This window comes from Lepus europaeus, chromosome 1, assembly GCF_033115175.1.
Source record: "Lepus europaeus isolate LE1 chromosome 1, mLepTim1.pri, whole genome shotgun sequence".
Lineage (NCBI taxonomy): Eukaryota > Metazoa > Chordata > Mammalia > Lagomorpha > Leporidae > Lepus > Lepus europaeus.
Window position 1 is genome coordinate 120,630,899 of NC_084827.1, and position 14,958 is coordinate 120,645,856.

Here is a 14,958-nt window from a genome sequence, read left to right on the forward strand (position 1 = left end):
CTGGCATCCAGTGGCAGTTGCTGAACATCCTTCAGCACACAAGAGATTAGGCCCCACATGGTAATACTCCTGGAGTTGAGAAATTTCACATAAAACTGTTAAAACGTACTTTGAATAAGTGTGTAGCAGAGTAAATTCAACACATTGAATAACTACTGAATAGCCAGAATATATGATATTGTTCTTGGCACAATGGAACTCCAAGGATGACTTTTACCTAAGGGAAGTTGCAACTAAGGGCTGGCATTTTGGTGCAGTGGGTAAAGGTGCCACCTGCATTGCCAGCATCCCATATAGGCACCAAACTTTGTGTCCTGGCTGCTCCACTTCCAATACAGCTCACAGCTAATGGCCTGGGAAGCAGTGGAAGATGGCTCAAGTGCTTGGGCCCCTGCACCCACACAGAAGACCCAGAAGAAGCTCCTGGCTCCTGGCTTCAGCAGCCATTTTGAGAGAGAACCTGCAGATGGAAGACCTCTCTCTCCCTCCCTCCCTCCCTCCCTTTCTCTCTCTCTCTCTCTGTGATACTCTGCCTTTCAAGTAAATAAATACATTTTAAAAAGAAGAAACGTTGCACTTGCCTCTTTTTTTTTTTTTTTTTTTTTTTGACAGGCAGAGTGGACAGTAAGAGAGAAAGACAGAGAGAAAGGTCTTCCTTTTGCCGTTGGTTCACCCTCCAATGGCCGCTGCGGCCAGTGTGCTGCGGCTGGCGTACCGCACCGATCTGATGGCAGGAGCCAGGTGCTTCTCCTGGTCTCCCATGGGGTCCAGGGCCCAAGCACTTGGGCCATCCTCCACTGCACTCCCGGGCCACAGCAGAGAGCTGGACAAGAAGAGGGGCAACCAGGACAGAATCCGGCGCCCCGACCGGGACTAGAACCTGGTGTGCTGGCGCCGCAAGGCGGAGGATTAGCCTATTGAGCTGCAGTGCCGGCCCTGCACTTGCATCTTTATCTCCATACCTTTGAAAAGCTCTTCTCCTTTCATCCAAATCTGTTTTAGCTACACGAGGCATTGGCAGCTCCACAATTTGTTTTTACTAACTTCGCTTTTACTAAGTGACCAATAATTCACTTAGTTTGTCTTGAAAGTTGGATCTTTTAATTTTTTGGGTTTTCTCTTCTTTTTAAAAACTATTTCTTTAGGTGGAGAGAGAAACAGACCTAAAGCTCCCACCCACTGGTTCACTCCCCCAAAATCCAGGCTGTAGCCAAAGTCAGGAATTGAGAATGTGGTCAAGGTTTCCCATGTGTATGTCAGGGACCTAATTCCATGAGCCATCGACACTGTCTACCAGGGACTGCACTCAGAGGAAGCTTCAGTAGGCTTCAGGCAGGGCCTGGAGGCAGAAATCAAACCTACACTGTGATGTGGGACGCAGGCATGTTCACTGATAGGCTAAATGCCCACTTCCCATTCCTCAGGTTTTCCTAGCATGAAATTGGAACTCATAAGCAGCTGGCCTGGGAACTGGACCAGTTTTAAGCATACTGTTGAGAACCCAAAGATAGTAGAGAAATAAAGGGCAGAATTCCTGCCTATGAATATTCTCCAATTAGGTAAATTAATTCTTTGAGGGAACCAGAATTTCAATTGTAAATTATATCTCACCTGGTGCCAGATGATGATCTTCTCTCCTGAGTTAATTTATCTCATTGGATGAACCCACCACTTCTTAAATACTAGAGTATATTGGTTCCAAATGGAGCCAGGTCTAATATTTACTGTAATTTTTAAATGAACTTCCCCGGAGCCGTCAGCCATCAAGAGGAAGATGGATAACTAAAGAAATGCGGCACCATAATTCTGCCCAGGATCTTCTGCCTGACTTTTGCCCCATGGATCAATCACATTCTAAGACCTGGGGAAAAGTGGTTGGAAACTGTGGAAAAGTAGTCACCGGGATGCAGCCACACACTCAGCAACTCCTAGTCAGAGGTTAGACTTTAGGAGCTGATGGACGTTGAGACAGGAGTAATGTGGTCTGAATTTGAGGATCCTGATTAGTTGTGAGGGCCTGCATTTTACTACTTTTTTTTTTTTTCCTTTTGACAGGCAGAGTGGATAGTGAGAGAGAGAGAGAGAGAGAGAGAGAGAGAGAAAGGTCTTCCTTTTTGCCATTGGTTCACTCTCCAATGGCCGCTGCAGCCAGCACATCTCGCTGATCCGAAGCCAGGAGCCAGGTGCTTCTCCTGGTCTCCCATGCGGGTGCAGGGCCCAAGGACTTGGGCCATCCTCCACTGCCTTCCTGGGCCATAGCAGAGAGCTGGCCTGGAAGAGGGGCAACCAGGATAGAATCCGGCGCCCCGACCGGGACTAGAACCCAGTGTGCTGGCGCCGCTAGGTGGAGGATTAGCCTGTTAAGCCACGGCGCCGGCCGCATTTTACTACTTTTAAAGGGTATATAGTAACTAGTGCTTTTTACAATCAACAAAGTGGCAAAGCTAGCCAGATAAGCTTTAATTATTCAAAAAAAAAAGTTCATTTGTAATCTGTGTATGGCTTATGTTAACACTGATCTTCTATAACACCTCAAGGATTTGATGCCTCAAGTAGATTTTGGTCTCCCTGCAATACTGCTGCTACCCTTTGCTTAGAGACCCAGTGAGTGGAGACCGATGGAGAGAAATGGCAGATGTGGAGGAAGAAAGGCCTGGGGCAACTTTCCTCAAGGCATCCAACCTCCCTGCACCTGTGTATCATTTGGAAGGTGATAGGATAATGACACCTGCTTGTCTGCCTTTTGACAGAAGGGTATGAGGGGGCAGTTCTGGGCAGCACCTGCTTGCAGCAGGTGCTCAGGGCTTGATTCTGCTATTATCACTCTCTGCCCTTCAAGAAGAATTTCAAAGGGAAGGGTGGCCAATGTGTCTGTCTGCATGAACACAAATTCTGAGTGAGTGGAGTTCATTTCCCCTAGGAAGTTGACAACCTGTTTATAACCCTCATTACAAAGCTAGGGGTTGCTAGGATCAGAGGCAGAGACTCATCACCTTTGCCAGTCAGAGAAGATAGTCTGCACCGAAGTTCCTTCCAGCTCTGCTTCCCTCTCGCACAGCACTCAGCGCCAATGTGGCTTTCATAGGGAAATTTCCGAGTTACAGATGCCAGGTTGCTGGCCTCTGTCAGTTACTGAGAGCCTAACCCTGGATGTTTTATTCCCAGCTGAAAAGATATCACCCCCAGCAGGCTTGCCTCTCCCCAGCGTGCATGTAGGTTCTGGAATGTCGGCTTTCCTTTATGGGGTCAAAGGCCTTCACGATATTGCAAAAGACATGCTTTCTCCAGATAGGCTGGAAGGAAAAAAGGCCCTCCATATTTAATGATGCTATTTCAGTGAAGCAGGGCCTTAATGATGATAATAATAATAATTAATGGCACAGCTAGAGAACTGACAAATAATAGGGAACAGATGATCCCTTCCCGGCCTCAAAAAAAAAAAAAAAAAAAAAAAAAAGTCTGTACGCCTGCAGAAAATTAAACAGATCCTAGCAACTTAAAACTCCGATGCCTCAGCCGGAGTCAGTGGTTTCTGTTTTACTTGGTGGAGAGCTAATCGTATAAAATCCCAACTACTCCTGACTCCTGCATTGCCACTTGAAGCAAAATAAGGCATATGGCATGAGCCCTGTCCCACCAGCAATTTTAGGTTCTTTTATCTTTTATAGGCTTCTCAACTATGCTCATAAAGTGTAACTTTCTCACCCCTGTTTTGCTTATACCATATTTAAAAATTGCTCTGGGTTTCACAAAATGAGAATGTTGGGCTACTTAGTCATTGGCTCAAGTCCCCCAATGAGTAGGCTTCTGTGTCTCTTAAGGAATGGAAAATCATGCTCTGGTGGCATATGGTCTACCTCTGACCCCAGCCAATGATGAAACACAAATGAATCAGCTTAGAATTTGAACAAGGCCCTTGGTCGGTCATCTAAAAGAATCAAAAGAGCTACAAAGGCTCCACAGTTGGACTTAAATGATTTTCTCGAATCTCTGCATCTGCCTGTGGCACTACAAAGAAAGTGAGGGAGGAAGCAGATAGTTGTTTTTGTTTCCGTGAAGAAGAGAAACAGCACATCAGGTCAGTACCTCACTTTGAAGGATCATCACGGCGTGGTTAAAATGGTGATGCTCTAAGGTAGCAGATGTTCCATAGAGCTGGGCCAGGGCAGAGCCGCTCCTGCAAGAAGACAGAGGGTGAGTGGGCAGGCCCCTTCAACCATCACCGTTCTCCCAGTTCTTCTGCTCAAACTGCTTTTCTCACCTCTAGCAAAGGACAGGGACTAGTTACACTCTCAGGTAACAGCTGTGTTGTTCATTCCTCTCTTAAGAAACCCTTTCAGGAACATGTGGTTAGGCTACATATTATGGATGACAGATAGTACATAAGACATAGTCCCTGCCTCTAAGACACTACAGAACAGTAAGGGAGATGCCACATGATCATAAGGAAAACAATGCACACAACAACAACACAAATACTAATACATCATACAGAGTGTTGCAGGTCCAATTTAGTGCAACAGATGTTCTGAGGGGAAAAGAGGGATCATTTATGGGTCAATGGAGGCTTTTGTTTTGTTTTGTTTTACAGAGATTTATTTATTTGAGAGGCAGAGTTACAGAGAGGGAGAGAAAGAGAGGGAGGTCTTCCATTGCTGGTTCACTCCCCAAACTGCGGGAGCTGGGGTGATCCAGATCCAGAAGGCAAGAAATTCTTCCAGGTCTTCTGCACGGGTGCATCGACCCAAGCATTTAGTCCATCTTCCACTGCTTTCCCAGGCCATTGGCACAGAGCTGGATCAGAAGTGGAGCAGCTGGGACTTGAACTGGTCCCCATATGGGATGCCTGTGCGGCAGGAGGAGGCTTAACCTACTATGCCACAATGCCAGCCCCCTTATACTTCTTCTGAGTGCTCAGAACAACTGCCCTATTCCAAATGTGTTCATCTCTCCATAACAAAGGACCTGGTGAATATTCTGCCATGTACAGTTTATGTATTTTCTGTGGATGACTGACAACCTTCTAGCATGGTATCCCAGACCACAGTCACACTACGGAATCTTGGTGTAGAACTCTGCAAAGTTTCCTGGAGTTGGAGTAAAATCTCAGCTCTTCCTCCACTTAGTAGCTTTCGACAGTTTCTTGGCCTCCTTAAGACTCCATTGCTTTGGGCCTGACTCTGTGGTGTAGAGGGTAAAGCCACCTTCAGTGCTAGCACCACATATGGGCATTGGTTCAAGTCTTGGCTGCTCCACTTCCAATATAGCTCTCTGCTGTGGCCTGAGAAAGCAGTAGAAGATGGTCCAAATGCTAGGGCCCCTGCATCTGCATGGGAGACCCAGAAGAAGTTCCTGGCTCCTGGCTTAGGATAAGTGCAGCTCTGGCTGTTGAGTCCATCTGGGGAGTGAACCAGCAGATGGAAGACTCTCTCTCTCTCTCTCTCTCTCTGCCTCTCTGTAACTCTGCATTTCAAGTCAATAAATAAATATTATTAAAAAGAAAATCTTATTATTAAAATCTTATATAAAATCTTATTATTAAAAAGACTATTGTTTTATCTTTAAAATGATGATAGCACATACTCTGCTATTTATAAGACTACAGTAACATATTTGAAAGTGCCTATCACAGTGCCTGGTATGTATTAGATTGTCGTTTCTAGTAATTATTTTATATCAATTATATTTATATTAGTTATTAGCCAATAATTTAAATACACATGGATATCTACACTTTAAATCAATAAAATGATCATTATAACTTGAAGGGATTACTTTGAGTTATCTGTGAATTTTGTTTATGTAGAACAACCCATTCCTCAATGATGTCAGTTCAATAAGGTGTTCACTGAAAATGTTCAAATACATTCTGTTACAACTCTTTTCTTGGAGTAGGAGTTAGAGCATTTAAAGGTCCAGAGAATCTGGGATTCAGAGGGCAGCTGTGGGGCTCGAGTTGAAGTTCCATCTCTGTCTGCACGTGCTTTCTTGCTCCTTGCCAGGGACCTGGTTGTCAAAAGCACAATTTGACCTTCACTTGGAAATGCTGCTCACAGTCTGTCCAGCCAGTTAGAGAAGCAAGGACTGCAGCTAAGAGCCTTGTGAAGAATTTTGGTCAGAAGCTGACCTCCTGAACAGCGTGAGATAACCTGAGACCACAGCTAGTTCAAGGGTACAGGGCACCTGTGATTCTTGGAAAGACTCAGAGCTGACCACACATTGGCAGAAATAGCAGGATTGGTTCAGTAGAGATGATTATCGGTGTTAGTCAGGAGGATACTAGATTTTAATTGGGTATGTGTTATTTTTTATAAAACTTGCCTTAGTCTGTATCATTCAATAAGTGAAATTTTGATTGGCTAATCTTAGTCACGAATTATTATTTAATGTTAGTTATATAGGGTTCATTCTACGGAAACTCACGTCTCAAACGTGTATTATATGTCTTTGTCTTTGTTGAAATTCTAAGATGCCTTACATCCAAGTGTGTTCTATTAGCTGTTTAGCTAATAAGCTTACAGTGTCTAGTGATTATAATTCAAATTTGAAGGTTGTCAGTCAGTAATAAGCATGTTAACATGCTTTATAATAATGCCATTAATAATCATAGCTACTATGCTCTAGGCAGCATTTTAACAACTTAATACATTATTTTATCTAGTCTTGACAGCAACCATGAAATAGGTATTACTTTCTCACTTTACTCATGAGGAAACCGAGGCTCAGAAAAGTTATGTAACATTTCCAAGTTTTAAAGCTCCTTCTCATTGTATAATGAGAGTGATACTTATAACATATATTTCATATATTTGATTTTTCATTTTTACCAAGCTGTTTTTCACCAATGAAAGATTTCAAAATTTAATTCATAATTCTATAGTATGAGGGGATCTTCAGAAAGTTAATGGAAAATGGGTCATGTTTTCAAAAATTTTTTGTACCAAAATAAACTTGTCTCCATTTTATTAGGGAGAGAGTGACAGACACAGATAAAGACAGATAGAGAAAAGGGAGTTCCCAGCTGCTGATTTACTCCCCAAATGCCTACCATGGCCTGGGCTGGACCAGGCCAACCACAAGGGCCAGGAATGCAATCCAAATCTTCCATGTGGGAGGAACAAGTACAGGAACCCAAGTACTTGAGTCATCACCTGCTGCCTCCCAGAGTCTACACTGGAGGGAAGTTGGAGTCAGGAGCCAAACCAGGAATTGAACCTGGGTACTCCAACATGCGATGTAGGTGTCCTAACTGCTAGGTTAAATTCTTGCTCCCTAGGCTTATCTTTTAATTCTATTTTTCCATGAGCTGTTTGAAGTCCTCTCATTTATGTGTTAACCACAGGCTCAGATTCCCATGATTAATTTTTGTTAAGCAATCAGGCTCAGATCCACCTCACTTACTGATATGAATCCTGATAACTTAGACACTGATGAGGCAGGTAGGGTCAAGATGTACAATATTATCTCTTCCTTTATTCACTTCAGCTTAGCAGACCCCATAAAAGTTAAATAAGCCAGATGATCATAAGTCACTTTGTATTTTCTTTGTTCAGGATGAATAAGGAGAGTTTCCTTTCTTAACCAGGAAGGAAACAAAGACTTCGGCTCTGAGGCTGTCCCTCTTCCTCTCCCCAATGTCCATATGGCTTCTGAACTGCCATGGTTCATCAGAAGGACAGACTGCTTGTGTAAATGTGGCCATGTCATTGTCCATGGTTTGAGCATATTCCTCATCGGATTCCCTTTGTTCCCTTCTGTAATTCCATCTTACAATCTGCCCTCTCACTTACAACACAGATTCCATTACAGAAAGCATGTGATTCATTCATTCATTCCCCAAACAATTATTAATGACTATCATTATGCCAGGCCTCAGGCATGTGGAATACAAAGATAAGTAAGATGTGGCTCTTACCCTCAGGGCTCTCACAGTCCCCTGTAATTGTGTCCAGGACTTTCTTGGACCAGCCTCAGACTAAAAATGCTTATCTTTCAACAAGCAAGGTGACATCTTTGCGTTCAGAGAGTGGAACACAGTACTAAGTTTATTTTGAGCTTTCTAGATTAAAACAATCTAAACAAGAACATATCCATTTCTATATGGTTCCCTATCAGACTTTTGACGACTGCCAAAACTCTCAAATTTTTTTTTCACAGGCCAAGTTTCACGGAGAATGTTGCCTCTATCTGCTATTACACACTGTGAACTTCTAATGACCACCAGGAGTGAAGCCCACAGTCATAAAAGTTGATATAAGTGGCAAAAACTAAAATGTCTGTTAGGATGAGCTTTATCAAAAAGGTATTCAACAGAATATTAACTTTGCAATGGTAAATGGCATTGAGGACTGAAATACAAAGGGTACCATGGTCAAATCAGTTTGAGAAATGCTGGCTTTAAAAAATTGAACCATTTCTGCACCGTAGGACTTCCCAGAGGCGTTGCTAGGTGAAAATACACCTTGTGATTCTGCGGGAAGGGAATGCAACATGCAGCATTTACCACTCTTAATTGATCATAAAACCATTTTTAAAGAGGTAATTTCTTTCATATAATATATTTTGTGTAAAGAAATACTTCTATTTTTTTCATGGAAAATATGAAAAAAACTCACAATCACATTTGGGAAAAACTGATATTAACACCATCTCCCATTTTAATTGTGGTAGATATATTAATTACATAAGTAGTTTTGGTGCACACACACTGTAGATGTGAAAATGTGATTCCATATATGTAAGGTGTGTGGAGAGAGAAGAGAAGGGAAGGGAGGAATAGAAGAGAGTCCAAATTTCACAAGAACAAGTACTTTTAACTACATGAGTATTTGATGTGCATTATTGATTAGATTGTTTCAAATGTGAAAGTTTTTCATTTTTAACAGGGAACACATTGAAAAGAAAGTTACAAAAATAAGTCAGTGAGAATGTTGTTCCTACAGGCATTAAGCACTTTGTATAGGCACCAAGAATAAGTGTACAAATTGAAATGTACCTTCATAGTGTCCCTAGACATGCGCATTCTTTGAAAAAGAGACTTAATGGCAGAGTGCAGCCATGGCTTAGAGGAAACTTTAAACAGGAAAACTATGAAAGGTAATTAGGAAACTGAGAATTGTTGGGAGGTGGTGAGCAATGGGATTAGGCTGTCATGGCAGATTAATGTGCCCCAGTATTTCACTTCTGGGACCTGGCCGAAAGCGACAAGATGGGTTTTCATTCCCAAGAAATGAGTATAAGAGATTATGCTAGAAATGAATAGAAGAAGTCTCCTAGGAGAATATACTACAAAGCTGCCCGGTACTAATATTTAATCATCAGGGGCAGCTGTGAGGGAGAGGGGGGATGAGTGGGGAATGCTGTCTCTGGGGAAAACAGGGGAGAGGTGTGAACAGAGCAATTTCGAAGCACTGTGGCACTGCTACACTCAATGCCTATTGATCATTCATTGCACGCACTCTAATACTTAAAAATTAAGAATAAAATATGAAAATGCAAAGGTTCACTTATCAGAAAGGCTAAGAGAATAAATCAAATTGTGCTCTAACTAAAGTCACACATTTTATTGTAGAGGCATTTTGCATTTTATATAGTAATTTGTCCCTTGCTAAATGTCTCCTATTTCTTTATAGCCTTATACATGAAACAAAGGTAGCATATGCTTTGACACATAATAATTGGTGCATTTAAATCCCATTTTCAAATCATTTGAAGGGCTGGAATGAGACTGTGAACACTTTAAGAGAAGGGACTGTTGGCCATACTTCTGTATTTCTCCCACAATGCCTAGCAAAGGGCCTTGAACTAAAAAAGCACTCAGTTATTTGGGAATACAAAAGGAGAAAGGGGTATACGTTTCTTCCCAGGGATTTTCTAAGCAATGGCACACTCACTGAATAAGTCTATTCTAATCAGTGAAAAGCTGGTCTCTTCTCCACACTGTAAACAAATCTCTTTCAGCATTCATAGTTAACTGAGATTAGTTCATCTTAACTGAGATTGGGCAATAGTGGCCATAAGTGTCCTAAATTCAAAAGTGACTCCATTAGGTAGATGCAGAGCATGTGGACATCTCATGAATTGGTAAACTGTATATCATTCTAGTCATGTTGAGGGGACACAGCACACCATCTAACAGGCAGCTGTGATAATGTGATATAAGGATGCAGCAAAAATAAAATTGAAATGTAGAATTAGTGACCCAATACCTATCTAACAGAGTATGAAAGGTGTCAAGTCTTGTACAAGTGAATTGAGAGTTGGAGATCCCCAGTTTCCATTTTTGTAAAGATAAAGTGCTAAAAGTATAATTAGTTGGGTCTTGTTCAGTTCTACAATTTTTATGGCTCCATGTCTTCAATTGCTAGATATAAAAATATATTTTCATTTTCTAGAGCTATCAGATATGACAAGTTAACCAACACATTGGAAGCTCAAAGGTCCAAAGCAGATGTTATGAAGTCAGGGAAGAGAGCATAAGAGAGCGGTTAAAGAAAGAGAATTGAAAATGAATCTTGATGCGAATGGAATGGGAGAGGGAGCGGGAGATGGGAGGGTTGCGGGTGGGAGGGAAGTTATGGAGGGGAAAAAGCCATTGTAATCCATAAATGGTACATTGGAAATTTATGTTTATTAAATAAAAGTTTTAAAAAAAGAATGAATTTTGGAACCAGATGGTTTTGTTCCAAACTCCCTTCTACCATATGGGGGATGAATTAATTTGAGCAAATTATCTTCCTTAGTTACTCAGTTACTCCTGTAAAATGGAGACAAAAAAATATCTGCTCTATAGAGACACTGGTGAGGGCTTGAGATATAGTAAACAACAAATTATTGTTCTTGTTGTTTCAAATGTGGTAAGTTGCAAAGAACAGAAATGAAGTACAACCAGCTTCCTTAAGAAAAAGGTTAGCTAAATGACACTAGAAGTCTAAGTTGGCCCAACTATTTCAAGCACAGCTGGGTCTCCTAGAGTTGGGAGCAAAGATAAGAGCCAGGAATCAAGTCTGATTTTTTCTCTGTCTTCCTTTTGGATTATGCAATTTCTCCTTTCTGATTCTCTCCATATACTAGTTTCATCATTCTCTCTTCTCTGAAGACCAGCTTTCCTGTTTTGTCCCATTTACATGGGATGTGGTCATGATAGCTTTTCCAATGGCAGCCCCAGCCCCAGGTCACCATGGACTTACAGCGTAGCTCCCTGTAGTTTACATCTGATGTCATGGTAATTTAACTCCAAATTTCTTGTAAGCAAAATATAACTGGTCTAGCTTTGATTTAGGGGTGTACTCTTGGTCCAAACAGCTCTTGGCCAATTGGCAAGAAGAGCTGCCTCTTTCATTGTGACACACAGGCTTTCTCTCTGGGGCGTGGTCACTGGTATCTGAGTCCAAGCATTGTACTTACTCTTAGCAGGTCCCACAATACGCTCACTATGGTTTTATAGACATAGACCTAAAGCATGTATCTCTTATTTATGCATAAGTGGTAGAATGGTAGAGAGGCAAGAGGATGTTAGAGGGAGATTCAATGATACAATTGGTCTGGTGGAGAAAGGAGCCCTAAATAAAATAATGGAATGCAGCTACAAGAAATCAACATTAGGAAAAGTTAGACTCTATAATGAAAGCCTAAACAGTTTACATTTCAACAGTCTCCTGGTCTTTAGTACAACATTAAATCTGTATACATAAAAACAATAATTCTTAATGATTTATAAAAGGTTATACCTATTTAGAAGATAAGGAAACTTTATTGAAAGGCTATAGTAAAATGGTTAAAATAAAATCTCATTCATTCATGCCTTCATTATCCATTCACTCAGCAAGTATTCAGCATGTGTTTGTTCTAGGCACTGTTCAGTTGTGGGTACTGAAGAACAAGGGGAGATACACCTGTAACTCAACAATGAAAATGGAATGAGATCCACTTTTTGAAAACATAGCCAGGGCATTATGTGGGCATTAAAAAATGGCAAGGGGAGGCACAACAGGGTAGAACTCTGGGAGTGATGCTTTCTGGGGCATTTGAGGGAAAGCAGAAAAGGAAGGGCATTTCAGGCAAGGGAGCAGCAGAGAGATGAGAACCATCAGGGCTCCACTGAGCTCTTCTAGAAGTCCCTCGTGTCTGGAACACAGATGAAAGGCAAGGGGGGGTGGGTAAGCTGGGGCTAGTGGGTGTGGGCCAGAGAAATGGGAGAGTCCAGTGGGAACGGACCCTAAAGGTCTAAACTAAGGAACTGGAACATTACTCTAAAAGTCACAGGAAGACTGTGGATGGCTTTTAAGCACAGGAATAAACTGGTCAGCTGTGTGATTTAGACAGATTATTGATGTCAATCAGAATAGAGGGGGAGATTAGAGCTATTGGTTGCAGCCACCCAGGATTAACAAAGTCACCCCCTCCTCTGCATTGGTACAGTAACTACAGCTTTTTTGCAAGGAGGGAGTCTTGGTGACTTGTAGATTTGTAGTGGTGTTGTTCACTAGGATAGTGAATAAGGAAAAGAGAAACATGCTTTCAGGTGAAGATTGATCAAGAGGCGAATGTGAGACTTCAAGTAGCAGGTGCCACTGGATTATATGCCTATGTAGAATCTGAAAATTGTGGTTCAAATAAATGGATATGGGGCTCATGAGCAGATGGATGGAGGCCCCATGTGAAGGGTCACAAAGAGTAGAAAGGAACAAAAGATAATAATACCAGTGAAGCTTGGGCCAGGAGGAGAGAGGCCTTGAAGCAAACTGAGAACGGTCCCAAGGATAGATAGGTCCAAAGGAGGGAGAAGCAAAATATGTCACATGCCAGAAAGGTCAAGGTAAAAGGACAATAAAAGGTAAAGTAGCTTTGGGAGAAGGAGGCCGTTGGTGACATTACTGAAGATGGCTCCTCTGGTGAGGTGCAGTTGGGAGTCATGTGTGAGGGCAGGAGTTGGGGAGAGTGAAGATAAGGAACCTAGCCAGCTCTCCAAGAAACTTGACTAGAAGGGAGGAAGAAGAGAACCAGGCGAGAAGCTACAGAGAAGTGGAGGTTAAGGTGAGTGTTCTTGCAGGAGGAAGGGGAATTCATGTTAATAGGATGCATAGCACCAGGAGAAAGGAGGCAACTGACACCAGGGGCAGAGAGGAAGATGGATGGCCCAAGGGCCCAAAGTTCTGTGCAAAGAAGGGATGCAAAGCAGAGGGACATGGTGTAGCCTTGGATGAGGAAAGCACAGCTTTTTCACTGAGACAGCAGGGAAGGAGGAAACGATTGGGATGGGTAGATAAGTTTGTAGATGGCAGGGAGGAAACAGAGTTCTCGATTGATGGCCTCAATTTTCTCAGTGAAGTAGGAGGCAAGGTGATGTGCTGAGAGGTGGTGGAGCAGAAGGTGGTTTAGGGAGAGAAAATGTTCTGTGTTTGTTACTGCTAAGAGCAATGGGGACGATGCTAGAGAGGGACCTAGAGGGCTGGAAGGGAGTCCTGAGCATTCAGCAGAGTCGGGAGAATACGTGATTGGACCGTCTCAAATTCTCACAACTGTGACATTTTCTCCAAAAGCCTTTACAAGTTTAGGCAGAATAGCACAAAGTTGAATTGTCAGACTGAATCATGATTGATGCTTTGCTGAGTGAATGTGATAAAAATTTAAGAGATTCAAGCACTACAGGCTATTGAGAAGAGAGTTGTAATGATAAGCTACAGGATTCAGCATGGTTAAGGAAGGGCCCAGTATAAAAACACAAGCACATGCAAGGGTCCAGTGTCTCAGTGAATAGGCATTTGGGGAACAGAACTGAAAGGAACCTGCTGACACACAGTTGACTACTGAAGTTTCAGATGATATGAGTAGAGGCCGATTTATTCTGAGGGCTTTGAAATTAGTCATCTGAGGCTGATGTTCTTTGCAATCAGTCATTTTAATCTCACCTCTTTGTTACAGCTTTCCCAAACCTCTACTCCTCCTGCTCCCAATTTTTCTCTCCAGCTTCTGATCTCTTGTATGCCAACAGAAAATGAAAAGAACACTAAAACTGGATGCTCAATATAAGGGTCAAGAGCCTTGGGGTTTCTTTCCAGCACCTGTGAGCCACCAAGCAATGGCTATCTTGACCAGTACAACTTGCTCAGGGACACATTATTCTGTCATGCTCTTCTTCCGCATGGCAAATAGATGCCTCTACATCCCTGTACTTGTATTTATGTAAATTCTGTTTCTTTTTGTTTTCCACCTTTCTGTGGGAGTGGGGATAAAGGGAGCAAAGACTTTACTCCTTGTAGGTAGCTTTATTTCACTGTAGATTCCACAACACCCAGAGTCAAAAGAACACTAGAAAAGACTGCAGCAGGAAGAGATGTTTTGTGATGTAAAATTTCCAAAGACTGGCTTTTATTTTAATGTTTTTAAAACCAGATTTTGAGAGTAGCAAGTATAATAAGCTTATAATGCCACACAGACAAATGTTTTGGGAGGAAAGATCTAGGCCCTTTAAAAATTTGAGCTTTGCTATCTGACTGAGGTCAACAGAGACAGACCAGATCAACAAGCATGACATGAAGGGCAAATTTGCAATTAAAAGAAGAATAGGGAATTATAAAGATGGATGGTCCCCATGACATGCACGCCCAAGCCTGCATGGCCTTGGCCCCTGATGCCAGAAATTAATGCTTTACTCTTTAGCACTCATCACCTTTGGCTCCGAACAGAAAGGCAAATGCATTAAAATAACAACAATTAGAACACTTACTTAGCTTGGAAGGCATTGTTGGTTCCCCTGTGGTCGAGGTCATGACACAGGCATCCCACAATCACCGCTAAAATTTCCACCTCGGTCAGAATCTCTTGAAACCCAGCAGTCTGGGAAGAAGGAGAAAATGGCAACAGTCACTACCGGGGGCACAGAGGGTTGGGGGGGGGGGGGGGCGTGGATCAGGTCAGTCCACTGAGCAACAATCAGCCCTGTTTTCATAGCCACAT

At 42.3% G+C, this 14,958-nt stretch overlaps 1 protein-coding gene across 1 annotated transcript in view; it reads right to left on the reverse strand.

Annotated features, from left to right (window-relative positions):
• PDE11A (phosphodiesterase 11A) overlaps positions 1–14,958 on the reverse strand; it is a 448,382-nt gene that overhangs the window by 71,942 nt on the left and 361,482 nt on the right. The window contains exons 13-14 of the mRNA XM_062196428.1: positions 14,729–14,838; positions 4,087–4,177 (exon numbers count right to left, since the gene is read on the reverse strand). Coding sequence (XP_062052412.1) covers positions 4,087–4,177; positions 14,729–14,838 — 201 coding nt within the window. The remainder of the gene's footprint in view (positions 1–4,086; positions 4,178–14,728; positions 14,839–14,958) is intronic.